Source organism: Saccostrea echinata, unplaced genomic scaffold (assembly GCF_033153115.1).
Source record: "Saccostrea echinata isolate AGI-Se365-2 ecotype Australia unplaced genomic scaffold, CSIRO_AGI_Sech_v1 ptg000007l, whole genome shotgun sequence".
Classification (NCBI taxonomy): Eukaryota; Metazoa; Mollusca; class Bivalvia; order Ostreida; family Ostreidae; genus Saccostrea; species Saccostrea echinata.
The window spans coordinates 6,939,322-6,956,449 of NW_026889756.1; the positions used below are offsets into that span (position 1 = coordinate 6,939,322).

Sequence of the window (17,128 nt, forward strand, 5' to 3'; positions counted from 1 at the left end):
AATAAAACCTGATGATGGGAGATCCGAGCGTAATATAAGTAATGATAACACGGGTATAAAGATGTAATTAGATATATGGAGGTAATGATAACACGGGGTATATAGAGGTAATGATAACACGGGTATATAGAGGTAATGATAACACGGGGTATATAGAGGTAATGATAACACGGGGTATATAGAGGTAATGATAACACGGGATATATAGAGGTAATGATAACACGGGATATATAGAGGTAATGATAACATGGGGTATATAGAGGTACTGATAACACGGGGTATATAGAGGTACTGATAACACAGGATATATAGAGGTAATGATAACACGGGTATATAGAGGTAATGAAAACACAGGATATATAGAGGTAATGATAACACGGGATATATAGAGGTAATGATAACACGGGGTATATAGAGGTAATGATAACACGGGGTATATAGCGGTAATGATAACACGGGATATATAGAAGTAATGATATAACGGGGTATATAGAGGTAATGATAACACGGGGTATATAGAGGTAATGATAACACGGGGTATATAGAGGTAATGATAACTCAGGATATATAGAGGTAATGATAACACGGGATATATAGAGGTAATGATAACACAGGGTATATATAGGTAATGATAACACGGGTATATATAGGTAATGATAACACGGGATATATAGAGGTAATGATAACACAGGGTATATATAGGTAATGATAACACGGGGTATATATAGGAAATGATAACACGGGTATATAGAGGTAATGATAACACGGAGTATATAGAGGTAATGATAACACGGGATATACAGAGGTAATGATAACACGGGATATACAGAAATAATGATAACACGGGATATATAGAGGTAATGATAACACGGGGTATATAGAGGTAATGATAACATGGGATATATAGATAACACGGGGTATATAGAGGTAATGATAACACGGGATATATAGATAACACGGGGTATATAGAGGTAATGATAACACGGGATATATAGAGGTAATGATAACACGGGATATATAGAGGTAATGATAACACGGGGTATATAGAGGTAATGATAACACGGGATATATAGAGGTAATGATAACACGGGATATATAGAGGTAATGATAACACGGGATATATAGAGGTAATGATAACACAGGATATATAGAGGTAATGAAAACACGGGGTATATAGAGGTAATGATAACACGGGTATATAGCGGTAATGATAACACAGGGTGTATAAAGGTAATGATAATACGGGGTATAAAGAGGTAATGAAAGCATGGGATATATAGAGGTAATGATAACACGGGGTATATAGAGGTAATGATAACACGGGGTAAAAGGAGGTTATTAGGTAATGATAACACAAGGTATAAAGAGAAAATAAACCGTCATGAAATAGCAGATATTACCGAGAATGAAGGAGGGCTAGCTGAACACAATGCTCTATATAAAATGGTTCTAGATGGCACTGTGTTCCCACACAAGCGTATACACAGAGGAGCATGCTTATTAGCATAGCACATTAATTTTAACATAATCGAACCAGGTGCACTCACCAGTTATTTTCGAAGGAGTTTGGTAATCGACTTTACATTCTTTAGAAAAAAAAATCATATATGTAATAGACGGGGGAAATCCATAAAATCTGAAAAAAGTATAGTTCTAATATATTTAGGTTGTTTCATGGATTGACAGAAAGGGTCTCAAAGATTATTCTAAACACTATCAATGATAGATTTTAACAATAAAAAGTATTTCGTATACAGGTGTACAAATTTAATGAACTCTTTTTCAGTTTCTTTGTAGTTAAGCAGCTTTGTACCCCAGGAAAAATTGTAAGGCAATATGATATAACATAATATGAGGGATCAGAAGTCACCGTTGTCCCTTCAATGGAGGAGATGCTTGCAAATGAAGTGTTCAATAAATTTATGATATGCTAAATAAATGTTCTGAATTTTGAATTGATCACAAATTAAGCAATGTACTTAGAATTTCTAATCTGAACGCAGGTCATTCTATCTGCATAGAAATACAACTCTTCAGTGTTTACTGTAAACAACGTCCTTAAAGAAGGACGGAAACATCTTAAGTATCGTTACATACATGGTATGTCACAGTAAGATACGGAGAATAGGAGATTTCCGTTGAAACCACAAAAAATCTTTAATGTCCATCGTTTCTGACAAGGAAGAAAATATGTGTACATGATGGGGTACTAATCTCTAGTACGTTAGTGTCTCTAAGTCTAATATGTGTACATGATGGGGTACTCATCTCTAGCACGTTAGTGTCTCTAAGTCTAAAGTGATATAGCTTGTATATCCGATCCATTCACCCTAATTTAAAAAAAAAATTTCGACAAATATCAATTCTTTACATGAGTTTCAAATTGTTAATAAAGTATTTTTGATTTAAAGAAAAAAAAAAAAAACATGTATACAGAAGGTTCATTGACAAATCTTGTTTTTATTGCTTTTAAGGCCCTTTCATTTCTAGATAAATGACATGTAAACAATCATAAGTATCGTTGAATAAAGCACTTCTAGATGGGATTTTTTTTTTCTGAACTTAATTCTATATTTAATCATGAATACTGAAATCATAACTTCACACAAAGAAAAAAATCAATTCTGGTGAAAACTTATGTTTCCAGTGTTCATACTTTTTTTTTTGGGGGGGGGGGGGATTAGAGAGTGTGATTTGCAATTTTTAAGTATATATTTTAATCATTAAAGTCTTAAGTAATTAGGTTGCTTTTCCAAAATGTTTTAACATAGTTATTTATTATCTATTTATTGATTAATTGATTAAATTATTTTTTTTTTCATTTTTTTCAAATGTTTCTTTATTCATAAACATTTTATTGGTAATGATTTTAAGAGTGTATTCAATTGTACTGATCATTTTACAGTCAAAAATGGAAATAGTCTTTTTTTTTCCTTTTGTACCTGGCATTCTGTTCCACTGCTTGTAATTAATATACAGGTTGATCAAGTGCTTGGTATTAATAGTGTTCCTTTGTGAGTATTTGTTATAATTCTCAATATTTATATATAAATGTAACGTGTAAAAAACATTTGTATACTGCTTCTGTAACTGTTTGCAGTATTACTACAATAATGAAGCTTATGTCATTTTGTGGAAATTTCCATCACATAAGGAAGAAAAATCAAGTTTATCAAGCCTCTTAGTTTTACTTGACTATCATAAATAAATCATTATTTTACAGACCTAAACATCAACACACGGAGAGTGATCTGCACTCAGCATAAATTGCAGTTTCCGGAATATATATTTTAGGGGAGAGGAGGGAGGTGAAAAAATCAGATAAATCGGCTTATATCAAGTAGACTATTATCCTCCCCTCTTTTTTATATTGCTTTGTTTCGGTCTGGTTGTGTATGTGGGCGTTTTTTGTTGTATGTTTTGTTTTCTGCATGTTTTTTTTCTGTTTGTCATTAGTTTGTCTTAAGTTATAATTGAATTAATTTATTGCATATAAGATTTTGTCTGTTTGCTGTTTATCGTCCCTCTCGATAATTTTTCACTCATATGTAGACGCCGCCACTTGCCGGTGAAGAGCTGCAAATTTAGACCTATACTGGGCATTCAGGGCCAGTGGGGGATCTTTTTTGTGACAGCACCTACTCCGACATGGGACCTCTGTTTATACATATAAGTTTAAGAAAAAAAATAATGATATCAGTGATCGATCTCAAAGATCTACAAGAAATATAAAAATCTAAACAGATCTAAAGCGTATGAAATGGACCCCTGTAAATTCCAGATGTGGGATCAAGTACCAAGGAGTAAAAAGCATCCCCAGTCGACTGCCATGCAAAATCACGATTGCCATGAATCTTATGCATTGAGCAGTTAGATGGAATAAACTGCAATCAAATTGTGTAACAAACAAAAAGGCCTACCAATTAGTATGAAATATATCAGTGAAAATACGACCCAATGACAGGTTGTATTTGCTAACAATGTCATTATAACAACCAGAGAATTAACGAAATGCCGATTCCAAACGAGGGTGTCGAAATCTTGTAACAGCAACTTACTTGTCAGTAGACTTTCTTGATTTAAATATTGATCGTATTCAGAGCATTCTCTTAAGTATAGAATAAAGTGGGAGACAAGAATACAATATGCAGGTGATAATGCAATAATAAAAAGGAAAAGTTGACGATGGAAAAGCTGAAGTCATTTCGTTTGTTACCGTCTTATTGTTAGTTAGCCATATCATCCCTAGTGGGTAAAACATCCAAACATGAAGCAGATATGAGAGACTAAGTTGTTTCTTTTATTTCAAGTACACTCGGATATATTGAGTGGACATCTAGATGTTAGTAATTATTAAAGTTGCATAATGAGTCAAAACCATGTGTTTCTTTTAAGAAAATTGTATCACAAAACAAAGGATTTCTGTGAAATATGAATATAGCGAAGTTTTGACAACTCAACTGCACTGTAGAGCAAGAAAACACTGCAAAATATAAGTGCCAGAAAAACAAATGTTGTATCTATCGCTTTGTTTTTATCGTCAATGCCAACAATGTCAAGGTCACGCGTCCTTTATTTTTAGCGTGAAACTTGTAAACAACATTGAATTGGGGCAAGCAGAAGTAAGGAATAAGTTATGATAATCTTTTTTGAAGATTGTATAAAAATTCTCAGTCATCCGACATTTATATCTATGGAATTGAAACCATGGAAAATTCTTCAACTTTTCAGCGCATGCGTATGTGACGGTTTTGGTTTTTATTGAGTATTTAATTTGTCTTTATTAGCATATTTAATGCCTTAAATTACCTTTATACATTTTCCGATAGTTATCCCTGATGTTCAAAGTCCCGTATTTGTAACTTTATTTGTTTTCACATGTGCTCAAGTTAAATTTACCTCCATATTGGCTGTCATTCCGAACTTATTTTGGTTCCTGACTTTTCATTGGTTGACTGATAGTACTTTGAACATATCAGAAGTCATTTTAGATATTCACATTACTATTTCAAAGCTAGTTAGTTGGAATGATTTTCATTGGTCAGAGTTTATATATAGATGGTGACAGCGGCATTTTCAAGTCACTCTAGGCTAAAGAACCCAAAGGTTCAAGCTTTCTCTTCTTCTCTCTTAGGGTTAAATCCCGGACTGCTCGTGCAGTCATATTTTTTTTTGTTTAGGACACGATCTAAATTCTGTAAAAATGTAACTAAGACCTTAGCTATAGAGTCACATTGGTTCAAGGATGAATTAGGTATCCCTGGGCCTTTATAGTGTTGTAACGTGTATGATTGGGTTGTTACAAGGGATATATATACACTAAGTTTTTCTCTTACTCTGTCTGAGTTTATAATTGCAATGATTAATAAAACCGCTCTATCTGAGGGTAAATCACACAGTATTAAAATTTTTTTTCTATTATCTAGAGACGGGGACTGGGTATGATTCTTGCACCGTGTTTCTCCTCCTAGGTTCCTGTTGATAGGAAAGAACTGGGTGTATCAATCTTCTTCAGATTTCCTACACCCAGAACTTAACATCAATTCCCTAGGATTACTTACCACTGGTGCTTCTATTCTATGGCTTCTATTCTTACCCCTACTACTTCTTTATTTAACGATTCTTTTGCCGCTTCTGATTCAGCTGTCGGCTTCTTCAGCTAACTTCTGAATGCCTGACTTCCCCAAAGCTTCGCTTTATATACCCTTGGGCTAGTCTATGCCAAGGGAAGTCAGGTCATTCCATTATTTGAGGTCTTCAGTGCGTTTATTTAAATGCCCCTTAACCATTACAGTGTTATTTATAATAAATAAATTGCCTTGTCCCTTGTGTAATAAATAGGGCTTTAGGGATTTTTCAGTCTACTGGCATAGTGTCCCACTAGGCCTATTATTTTTAGGGTGTTGTATGGAATCATAAAATCTCTTAAGGTGTATGGAAGCTCACTCCTATCTATTTTGGTAGATTTTTCTTAGGGTACTATATATCACACTCATTTCTCAATTATATTTTTGTTATCAAATTATATTTACTTTGTTATTATTTATTCAGTTATTAATTTATTTTTCTACCTCATTTTTTTTGTTTACATTTTGAGATTATTTTGGAAACTTATTTGTTATTTGTTGTCAACTACAAATTATTCAGAATTATCACCATAATAAATTAATTGTTAAAATTCAAACTTTCTTCTTATTTCAAGGTGTTGATCATAATCTAGGAATGTCAGAACCTGGGTTGGATAAAACAGGACCAGTTATTGTACCTTTACATAGTTAGTGGGCTTAGTCTGTTCCTTAGTATTACTTAGTAAAGTTTTAAAGATAATTTTGCATACTTTGGGGCAGATTGAGTACACTCTGCGGCCATAGACAAACTGGTTCCCGTTACACGTACAAAAAAGAGGAAGAAGTGAAGCAATATTTTTGTGATGGGTTATACAAAGGTTTTTTTTACTTTTATTTTTCTCCATTAAATTAGATTTTTTAAGTTCTGAAACCTGTAATTTTCTGAAACCTAATATCTTCAAGAACTGAACAAAATTTGCATGTATCATACAAAAATTCTACTATTGTCAATTTTCCCGTTTGTCCGTCACAGTGTCACTTTAATTGATAACACGTCGACAATGTATCTGAATGTCGAGTTGAAGGCCAGAGCAATTGTTCACTTCTCATGTAGAAGTTTTTGATATAAAAAAAAAAATCTGCTTCACAGAAATATGAAAGCAGGACGACCAATAAAAGAGCACAATTAATTCCCATCGAAATACCAACACTTTGTTGGAGGACCTGATCTATAAAAACTACATAGATGTTGTCACCAAGGAACTCCAGCATCCTTTTAATAACTACCTCAAAATACTTATGTGTAGAATCAGAGTGATTTTGATTTTCTACGAAGTAATTTTGTAGATGACGTCGACACGTAACAAGATATGAAAATTTCTGAGGTCCATCTTTATTGAAGACGCAGTTTTTCTATGATATGAAAAACCCTAGTTTTCAATTTATTGTGAGGACTGTAAAACCTGGATTAGAAAAGTTTAGTCTTCATAACCTGCGAAGCGGTTTACAAAAAAGTGTAAACTGTTCATCCCAAGTTATACACGTATAATATGGGTAGCTTATATTTATTCTTTATAATTTAATTTTCTATTTTAAAATGTAAAAGGTTCGATTTTTTCTATCCAATTAAATGGCGAGTTTCAACCAGAACCAAATTTTTTTGATATTGTTTCGTTATAAATATTGTTCCGTTACAAATATTGTTTCTGAAAAAAAAAATGCTAATGAAACCCTCCGAATCATGGAATGTATACTATAGATGTAAGGAGTGGAAAAGAAGGTACGGTTTCAAAACACATCTGACCATGTATTTTTTTTTTTCAAATATGAAATTGTTATGAGAAATTAAAACTTATGCTTTCTGATTTGATAAAATTCTATGCAAAAAAGATCATACACATTGTTTTCCAAAATGACTTTCAAGATGCTAATTGCTAATTGTTACGTCATAAACTTGTGCGTTTGCCGAATTTTCTTTAAAAAGTGCAGATCTAGACATCAATATTAAGTGACATTTTGTTTCAGACAATAAAGACCACGTGCATCGCCCATAATTGTTTTTAGAAATGTGACTTCTCAAAAATGTTTACACAAGATATCAAAAATTGAATTGGTCGAGTACGAAAAAAACCCTTAAACGAGTTATTTTGAGGCTTTTTTCTGTGTTAAACTTAGAAATTCAAAAATTAATGACCTGATTTTTCCAAAATTGTCTTCCTGATTTAGCACATTCATATATTAAACTCATAATAAACACATTTCGAAACTTTTTAAAAACATTAAAAAAAAAATTTAGGACATAATACAGCCAAATCCGTGCTTAATTTTTTGTCACTTACTTTTTGCCTCAATCAATACATTACATACACATATTATAAGAAATGTATTCTCAACATCTCTAATCGGATTTATAGCAAATCAATTCCTGAAGCAAACACTTTATTATTCATAAGAAAAGCACAGTTTTTTTTTTTTTTTTTTTTTTTTTTTTTTTTTTTTTTTTTTACATGTGATTCATTCATTCATTTTTTTTTAATTCACTTATTTAGTTGCATGTATCTATCTATTTGTTTATTTATGTGTTTCAAACACCAAACTTTATATTAATTCATTCAAAACATTTTTTTCATGATGTCTTTTGGGAATTTTTTATTTGAGAAAGAGTTTTTGAAGGGAAGATCAGGTCTATAATAAATTTGATATTTCATTCATTTGATGGTTACTGATAAATTTTACCTGATACTGACATTTTGCAATCAAAGTGTAATGATTTTGTTGATTTAATTGAAATCGTCAGTATTTTTCTTCCCCTTAAGTTTGTAATTGTCCATCTCTTTGGCGGGGGATGTTCCATATTTATATACTAGTAAACAACAATTTTAACAATACAACTGTTCTCATGTACGAAACAAAGATTCCCCAAACTTTTGGGGTTGAATGCATCCTGGAAGGGTTTGAGTAAGCTAAAAGTAGTTCGAAAAAGAAAAAGGATTTTGAGCAAGACACAAACCAAATATTTAAGTCATACGGGGTGTTTCAAAATGCATGTCACACATCTTAATGGGTATAATTTAAATAAAAGCATGGTGCCCAAAATGCTAAAATATCATAGACAATCAAAATGATCTGAAATATCGGGAAAATGAATGATATATATGTAGCTTGTGTTGTGTTGTTTTCTTTCTGCCTTTGGATGTGTGGCATATATTGTAAAACACCCTGTATATGTAATTATAAACTTTTTGAACCTGCGGTGCAGTGAAAGGCTCTGTTTTCTTGATTGGGGGAGGAATTTTCCGACGTCGTTTTCACCAAAGATTTGAATGTCAAATAATAATTTAACAGGATTGAAACAAAAAATTGAAACGCTTCTTCGACTGGATCCACCACTGGATCCACCACTGGGTCTTTGTCATAACAGGAAGTAAAACATTTTATTTTAAATTATTCAAAAAAACATGCGTATTTAATATTTTTCTTTACGAGCTTATGATGTTATGAAGAGAGAGAGAGAGAGAGAGAGAGAGAGAGAGAGAGAGAGAGAGAGAGAGAGAGAGAGAGAAATAAAGTATCCCACCTCTTATGATGAAATCTGTTTCCTTTGCGTCTTTATTTGTAAATGGTATATATCAGGTCCACGCGATTTATCAAAGTAAAATGTAATCAACTACACAAAAACGCAAAACGCAATTCTACGGCAGAAAACAATAAATATTCATTCAACGGCATCCCAAGAACAGCTCACAAAAGTTGATATGAAGTCCTAAATGGAGTTTGAATGAATACAAAGTATATAGTAGGTCGACATCATACAAAAGTAAATATCAATTTTATGGAACACAAGAGTTGATTTCAAATTGACGGCACGTAAATATTCAATTCGAGTCAACTGCAAACAAAAATAATAATAAGTCGACGGCATAAAACATAATTGACACAATTATTTATATCAACTCAACTGCAAGCAAAAGTAAGAAATGAATAACACAGAAATGTAAATATCAAATGGACTCCATACAAATGTAAAAATCAAATGGACTCCGCATATTCGTAAATATCAAATAGACTCCACACAAAGAAACTTTCAAAAGGACTCCACACAAAAGTAAATATCAAAAGGACTCCACACAAAAGTAAATGTCAAAAGGACTCCACACAAAAGTAAATGTCAAAAGTACTCCACACAAAAGTAAATATCAAATGGACTCCACGCAATCGTAAATATCAAATGGACTCCACGCAATCGTAAATATCAAATGGACTCCACACAAACGTAAATATCAAATGGACTCCACACAAAAGTAAATATCAAATGGACTCCACACAAAAGTAAATGTCAAATGGACTCCACACAAAAGTAAATGTCAAATGGACTCCACACAAAAGTAAATATCAAATGTATTCCTTCAGAAATTAAAATCAAATATATCGACTCCACAAAAAAGTAAATAGTAAATATGAATAGACTCTACACAAATATCATCAAATGGACTAAACTCATGAGTAAATATCAATTAAGAGGACTCCTCACAAATGTAAATGCTAATAACATCAAATCTACTGAATACACAAGGAAATATCAAATCGACATTATATCAAATCGTCTGCATATCTTAAAACATCAGTGTGATGCAGCGGCAATAAAATTGTGTCTTGATCTTTCGTTTTTCTTACAACATGTTAAGTACCGTTTTCCTGTATTTTGTCACGTGATACATGTACTGACTAATGTGCAAGCGTAAAAAAAGACTCTTAACATAGAAATGAATAAGTAGAAAAAGAGAGTCTTTGCTGGAAAAGAATAAGTGCAAATCTTGTTATTATGCAATAATCTTTATTGCCACTTTTATTAGAAACAAAAACACTTAATTCGGAATCTACTTTGATTGTTTTAGCTAAGTTTTTGGTTGACAGTATCTATGCAGTTTTTGGAGATCAAGTTTTTCAACAATCTGTCGGAATTCCCATGGAAAGGAATCTTTTGGTCTGGTTTTAACTTCAACATTTAGATATATCGGCTTCCTTTTATCATCAAACAATAGTTTTTTTTCTTCCTACTGTTGATTTGATGTATCCCTTTGAGCTTGAAATAAAAGACCATAGAGTCTGACACATCTATGTTTACTTTTACACCGGGAAGAGAGTGAGAACTCATTCACAAGAGCTTCAATATGTTCTTCGTCAAATACAGATATTTTATGCGTAACAAACATTGTTTTATAATTTAACTCAATCAGTATTTTATTATGTAAAGTCAATTTACATCATTCGATATCAGGCATAGCCTATATAAGTCCTCTCCAAGAAGGTCAAGGTTACAAATGTTAAGAACTGACAATGGTTTACAATGATGAAATAATTCGTCATAAGTTATATTGATTTCTATTGTAAACTAAAAAAAGGAAGAGATGAAAAAGATAAAATTATACATAAAAATTATTACTTAGTATGTATTCCCATTATACAATATAATGAAAAAGAAATAAAAGAGTGCAAAAAAAAAAAAAAACAACAAAAAACAAAAAAAAAAAAAACAACGAAACTAAATAAGTAAATAAGATATATCGACGACGTATTGTCAATTAACAATGGTTATTTCCATTCTTATGTCGACACGATAATCCCGGTGAGCTTGGAATAAAAAGATACCACAGATTATGACACATCTGTATCATATTCAGATATTTTACTAGAAAAAGACGTTAATGGTAACCTAGTACTTATGACAAACGTCATGACTTAAACTTTTCTATCATCAACTTCCCTAAATTTTGAATCAATATACCATTATCACCTGCATATGCAGTTAATGTATCCCATTTGGTTCGATACCCAAGTAGATGCGATTCTCTATGTACAGTCCCTGAAACGTTCTACTTTCCCATTTTTCCGTTCGCTCACCGTTCGTTCACCGTTCGTTCAGCGTGCGTTCACCGTTCGTTCACCGTGCGTTCACCGTTCGCTCTCCGTTCACAGTTTTGCGTTCACCGTTCACCGTGCGCTCGCGTTCACCGTTCACAAAGCGTTCAGCGTTCGCTCTTCGTTCCGTTCACTTTGCGTTCACCTTGCGTTCAGCGTTCACCTATCGTTCAGTTTTCATTGTCATTCGGAACTCCGAAGTGAAAGGACTTATCTTTTTGTAGTTAAGGAGTTACAGGTTTTTTTAATTTATTAACTAGCATATCGTGTTTGAAGAATCATTATTTCATGAGGAAAAATATCTACGATATATATTTTTATTATTCTAACTTAGCTGTTAAGTTATTTATTAAATTACTCTGGAAAATAAATGTTGTTACAAAATATAATAGAACTAGTTCTGAGAGTTATACATAGTACTGCGGATATCCTGTTAATTTATTATCTTTAGAACGAATTAAATTGATAGTGTGGTTAAAGGAAATATTTATTTAAAATGTAATGCACTACAGAATTTCTCTACTATAATATGTAAAGTATATAGTTATAGAGAAAAAAATCTTTCTTCACCGTAACTTTATATATGATTAATAACCCCCCCCCCCATTTCCGCCTAAATCGGTTACTTAGTCAGTACCGTATTTCCAGAATATTTAAATTAACATTAACAAAAAGCTACGGTCTTTTTTAGAACAAAAATTTCAGTCTCAAAACAAACATGCATCTAAAAAAGTCACAAAACAATAGTAGATCAAAATGTACACGTGTCGGCGGTGGTATTTGAAATTCGCAGAGAGTATGTTTCACATTCAAGTGTTAATGCCCAATGTATTTTTACTAATTTATTATTCAAATGTTGGAATCAAATCTAGAAATGATAAAAATAAATGTTATAACTTGTTGGAAATACTCGCACTTTGTCTTCGATGTGACGAAACTTTCACACTTGCACAGTGTCGAATGATTTTGATTGACAGGACAAGCACGTGGACTTCGTGTGAACTTGAAGCAGGAAAATAAAAACGAGTATGACTGTCAAACAAATGGATATGATTTGTTGATAAAAAAAAAAAGAGTTACTTTCACTGTCTGATATATTTAGAAAAAAAAATTCAGAGTTTTTGTTTGATATTGGTACAAACATTTGATGAAGCCTGAATGGAGGGGGGGGGGGGGGCTAAAACTGAATATTACTCTCTCTCTCTCTCTCTCTCTCTCTCTCTCTCATTTGTCTGTTTAATAAAAACTATAACACCATATTACTTAAATATCAAGTTTTGAAAATTGAATTTATAACAAATAATATGAATATGTATCTTTGTATCATCTTGTCCGAGTATAATCACGGCCATCTGGAGATACATGTAGACGTCTGCTCAATAAATCATATTGAAAAATAGAAATGACACATAATATATTATTGTATTAAAAATTTAAAATACGAGGGTATAAATGTAATTAATTTTTTTTTTATTACTTTACACGAAATCGCCTTGACACGGAGATATATATATATATATATGAATATAAGTTACAACCGCTTTAATTCATTCTATAAATCATAAGTTTTCTCTGATTTGTTATCAACTAAGAATAAACATTTTTATTTTCCAACTAAAAACAATATCTTTTATACTTCAGCGTTCGGCAACAATTGCAATGTTTTAATGCGATAAAAATCGTGTGATTAAAAACTTAATGTGCATGCATCGTCTTTCTTAGGACAATTTTGGAGAATTTATTTTATTGACTTATTTATTCATTCATTTATTTGTTTACTTATTTATTATTTGGTTTTTTTTGACACCTGACATTATAATACAATAAAATAGTTTCAATGCAAGGAAAAGATCAGAGGCATTCCGAATATATCGTTCATCTTGCGTTCACCGTTCGTTCACCGTTCACTTTGCGTTCGCGTTTGCGCTCCGTTCGCGTTCTGCGTTCGCTCACCGTTCAGCGTTCACACATCGTTCACCAAGTTGCGTTCAGCGTTCACACATCGTTCACTCACCGTTCGCTCTGCGTTCGTTCAGCGTTCGTTCACCGTTCGTTCAGCGTTCGCTCACCGTTCAAGTGGGAAAGTAGAACGTTTCAGGGACTGTACGAACAATTTCTAAAACGACGAAAGGTATTGACAAATAAGTTGATGATACAGGAATATCAGCAATCTCGTTGAAAGGCAACATTTCGCAAATTCTATGGTCGATACAATGACCTTGTCAGCGAATATAATCTATTAAAAAGTTGAATGTTGACTGACGTTTTTTTTTTTTTCAAACAAATTGTTAGGCAATTGCTTTTACACTGGATTGTCTAAATGTTAATTTAAGTAAAATTTTGTCATTCAAATTTTCTAACAGTTCCTTGGAGTTTTAAATTTTAAATCTCTACACCTGATTAACATCATTTCTCGAATATATTGTAGTACAGTACTTCTGAAATTCCTCCTTCACCACTATCTGTTATTATTTTAGTGAGGAGTGGAATATATTGTAGTACAGTACTCCTGATTTTTCTCCTTCACTGCTATCTTTTAATACGAGTATTTTAGTGAGAAGTAAAGAAAGAGGCTTGGTAGAACATTTACTGGAACCCGATATGTGTCTTTGTTTGTAAGGAGTTTTGAGTAGTTTGGGAATCCAGTATAAGTATGGTAATTCTAGTTCAATGAAAATATGGAGATAACGAGTAGTATTCAAGCTCAAAAGTCCAATGTTCAATTTAATTGTATAATAAAAATATTTAAAATATAATGGTGAAGATAACGAACAGTGATCGACCTCAATAATTCTATAAAAAATACAAATCTGGGAAGTGGGCACGAAGTACGGACCCCTGGAAATTCCAGTGGTGGGATAAGGTGTCTAGGAGGAGTAAGCATCCCCTTTTCACCAGTCACACCCGCCGTGATCCCTTTGTTTTAATTAGGTAGACAGAACATTCCGTAGTTAAATTCAGTATAAAAACAATTACAATTGGTATGAAACAAGTCAGTCTAATTACGACCCAATGATAGGTTATATTTGCTAACAAGATCATTATAATGACCATAGAATTTACGAAATGCTGACTTAAAACGGTTTTTTTTTTTTAAAAAATCCCTGTAACATCGTTATCTGTTAGCAGCCTGCCTCGCTTTAAAAACTGATCGTATATTGGACCATGCTGTTGAGTATCGAATGAGTTGGGAAATGTTAACACCTTATGCAGGTGATAGTGGGATACTGCCTCATTAATAATTAATGTTGAAGATGGTAAATGTGGTATCAACTTGTTCGTCATACAATTTAGTTGCTAGTTAGCCCTTAACGTCTATAGCTAGTAAAACAAACAAATATGAAACAGATGTGGCAGAGTCTGTCTTTCATTTTAAGTTCACTGGGAAATATCGATTCGACATATGAATGAAAGTAACTATTGTTAATTGATAATACATCGTCACTTTATCTAAATGTTCAATTGAAGGCCACATGAAGGACTCAACTGACACATGATTTTGAAGAATTTTCCCCTTAGAAAGGGAGCTATGGATATAAGTTGATTATTATCACTTTAAAATCGGCTCTAAAATATTTACAAGAGGTTGAGGCTCAAATTTTACGAGAAAGAATCTTCTAAGAATTTTTGTGAAAATTAATAAACTCATAAGATTTTTCTTATGATGGAAATTTATTGTAAGACGTTTTGGTGAAAAGGTCTACTGGTTTTTATTCTTTCCTTAACAAATTAATTTTAAATAGAGCTTTATATTTACCATGATGTCAATCTGCACTACATACATCTTTCCCCTGGTCACTCTGAGATGAGTTTGAAAAAATCTTAACCAATCAAAGCATATTAAATTCCTGATGATTTAATTCATCTGGTGATCAGAGCATCAATATACAGTTATTTAACAAAACAGTAATGTTATAGTAAAACGTAGACCTGGAAATTTAATAACAGTCTTTTAGATTATTGTTGCAGGTTGTATGTTAAATGGACATAACAATATACAAATATATAAATTAATGACTGTACATAACAATATATATGAACATGTTATAACAGTATTGAGCACAGGTAATTCACTGGTTAATGCTGAACATTTGAAATTGTGTCATTAAAAGTCACATGACATTCTACATGTTAGTCAATAAAAAAAATATATACATAAAGTTACATGTGACTACTGCAAATGTGAAAATTTACAAGTGTGGTGTTTCAACTTAAATATACAGTAGGTTACTTTTTCAGGTAAATACCTTCCATGAACAGATGACTTTGTATGTACATCTTATTCATCTTACAGCTTACAGATTTCGCTTCATAATGGTAAATTTTCACATTTTACAGTATTCACATCACAAATCTGTTTCTTTGCTTATAAACAGCTCTATAGATTAAAGCTGAGAAATGTTTACCCTGTTTTGTACAAAAAAATCCTTAATCAACAATGGGTCAATCTAATTAATGCACTTAAGGACCTGTCATCTATCAAGCTCATTGTCATAGCAACACACAACTGACAGATTTCTTTTTCCGCTGGAATGCATTGGCTGCCATGATAACGGTGGCTACTTTTGCAGGGTTTTTATTGTCCCGTTTGGAGTCCGGAGTTTCTAGCAAAAATGCCTTGAAAAGATTTTTATCAATGTTCATTTCATGTGGGTCACCCCCTTCTGCTGTGACCCGCTTTTCCTCCTCTATGAGTTCTTTTGCCTCCTGGAATAGCTCCCTGTGGACCTCAGGTTTTATGGGATGCGTATGGATGTGGATAATAGTTCCGAGCTTCACACGATTGGCTGAAATTATAGAAATTACCAAGTTCATTACACCGACATATACAGAAACATAAACTGTTAAAATAATTATATTACTGAATTATTTAATTTGTAAATAAATTTGATCATACAAAGGATGTACATTTATTAAGTAGTTTGTACACTGTACTGTAAAACACATTTATCAGGGTTTATAGCGAAGTACCACGGAGGAATAAATTTGATTTTTTATTACTAGTAATTAACATATTTTGCTATACCAGATAACTTCATAATACCTCTTTACAGTACAGTTAATGAAAATCACTTCGCTATAAGATTGAGTTCATTATAAGTGTGTTTACTGTAGAATAATGTGTTTAGCTGTATAAAGTATTTTTACATTCTGCATCGTATACTGCATCTATACAATTTGTCTGAGTAATACACTGCACTGCATCCATTGTACTGGAATACTATAGTAAGTTAAAGCACATAGACCAGTTATAAAAGTACCTGGTCACATGACCAAATCACATGACTTACCACCTCTGCGGAGCATTATGATTGGATAAACTCCTCCCGGAGGCTCGTAGATGACTCGTGTCAGTACAACAGTCAGGTTTATACACAGATAACAAATTATAAGACGGTCTTCCTGTTTTGTTTTGTTTTTTTTTTTTTGTTCACTGTCAGGAAAAATCACTCCCCATCCAATTTTATCTCCAACAGAAACACTGGACTCAGCTGAAATAAAGAATGATACAAAGTACAATAAGTCTCCTTTTCAAAGAGACACGACACACAACTGACTGAATAGAATATTTAACACACAGATATTGTCAGCCAGAATTATATATTCTAAGGCCTGCAGCATTCACATCATTAGTCTTGATG

General features: G+C 32.5%; 1 protein-coding gene across 1 annotated transcript; it reads right to left on the reverse strand.

The window, feature by feature from the left end:
- Positions 1–15,803: 15,803 nt before the first annotated feature.
- LOC133180787 (uncharacterized) lies at positions 15,804–16,889 on the reverse strand. The gene is made up of 2 exons (XM_061315251.1): positions 16,778–16,889; positions 15,804–16,273 (listed from the first exon to the last, which is right to left on the reverse strand). Exons 1-2 carry the CDS (start codon positions 16,791–16,793, stop codon positions 15,978–15,980), a joined length of 312 nt encoding a protein of 103 aa, XP_061171235.1. The 5' UTR covers positions 16,794–16,889; the 3' UTR covers positions 15,804–15,977.
- Positions 16,890–17,128: the final 239 nt, after the last annotated feature.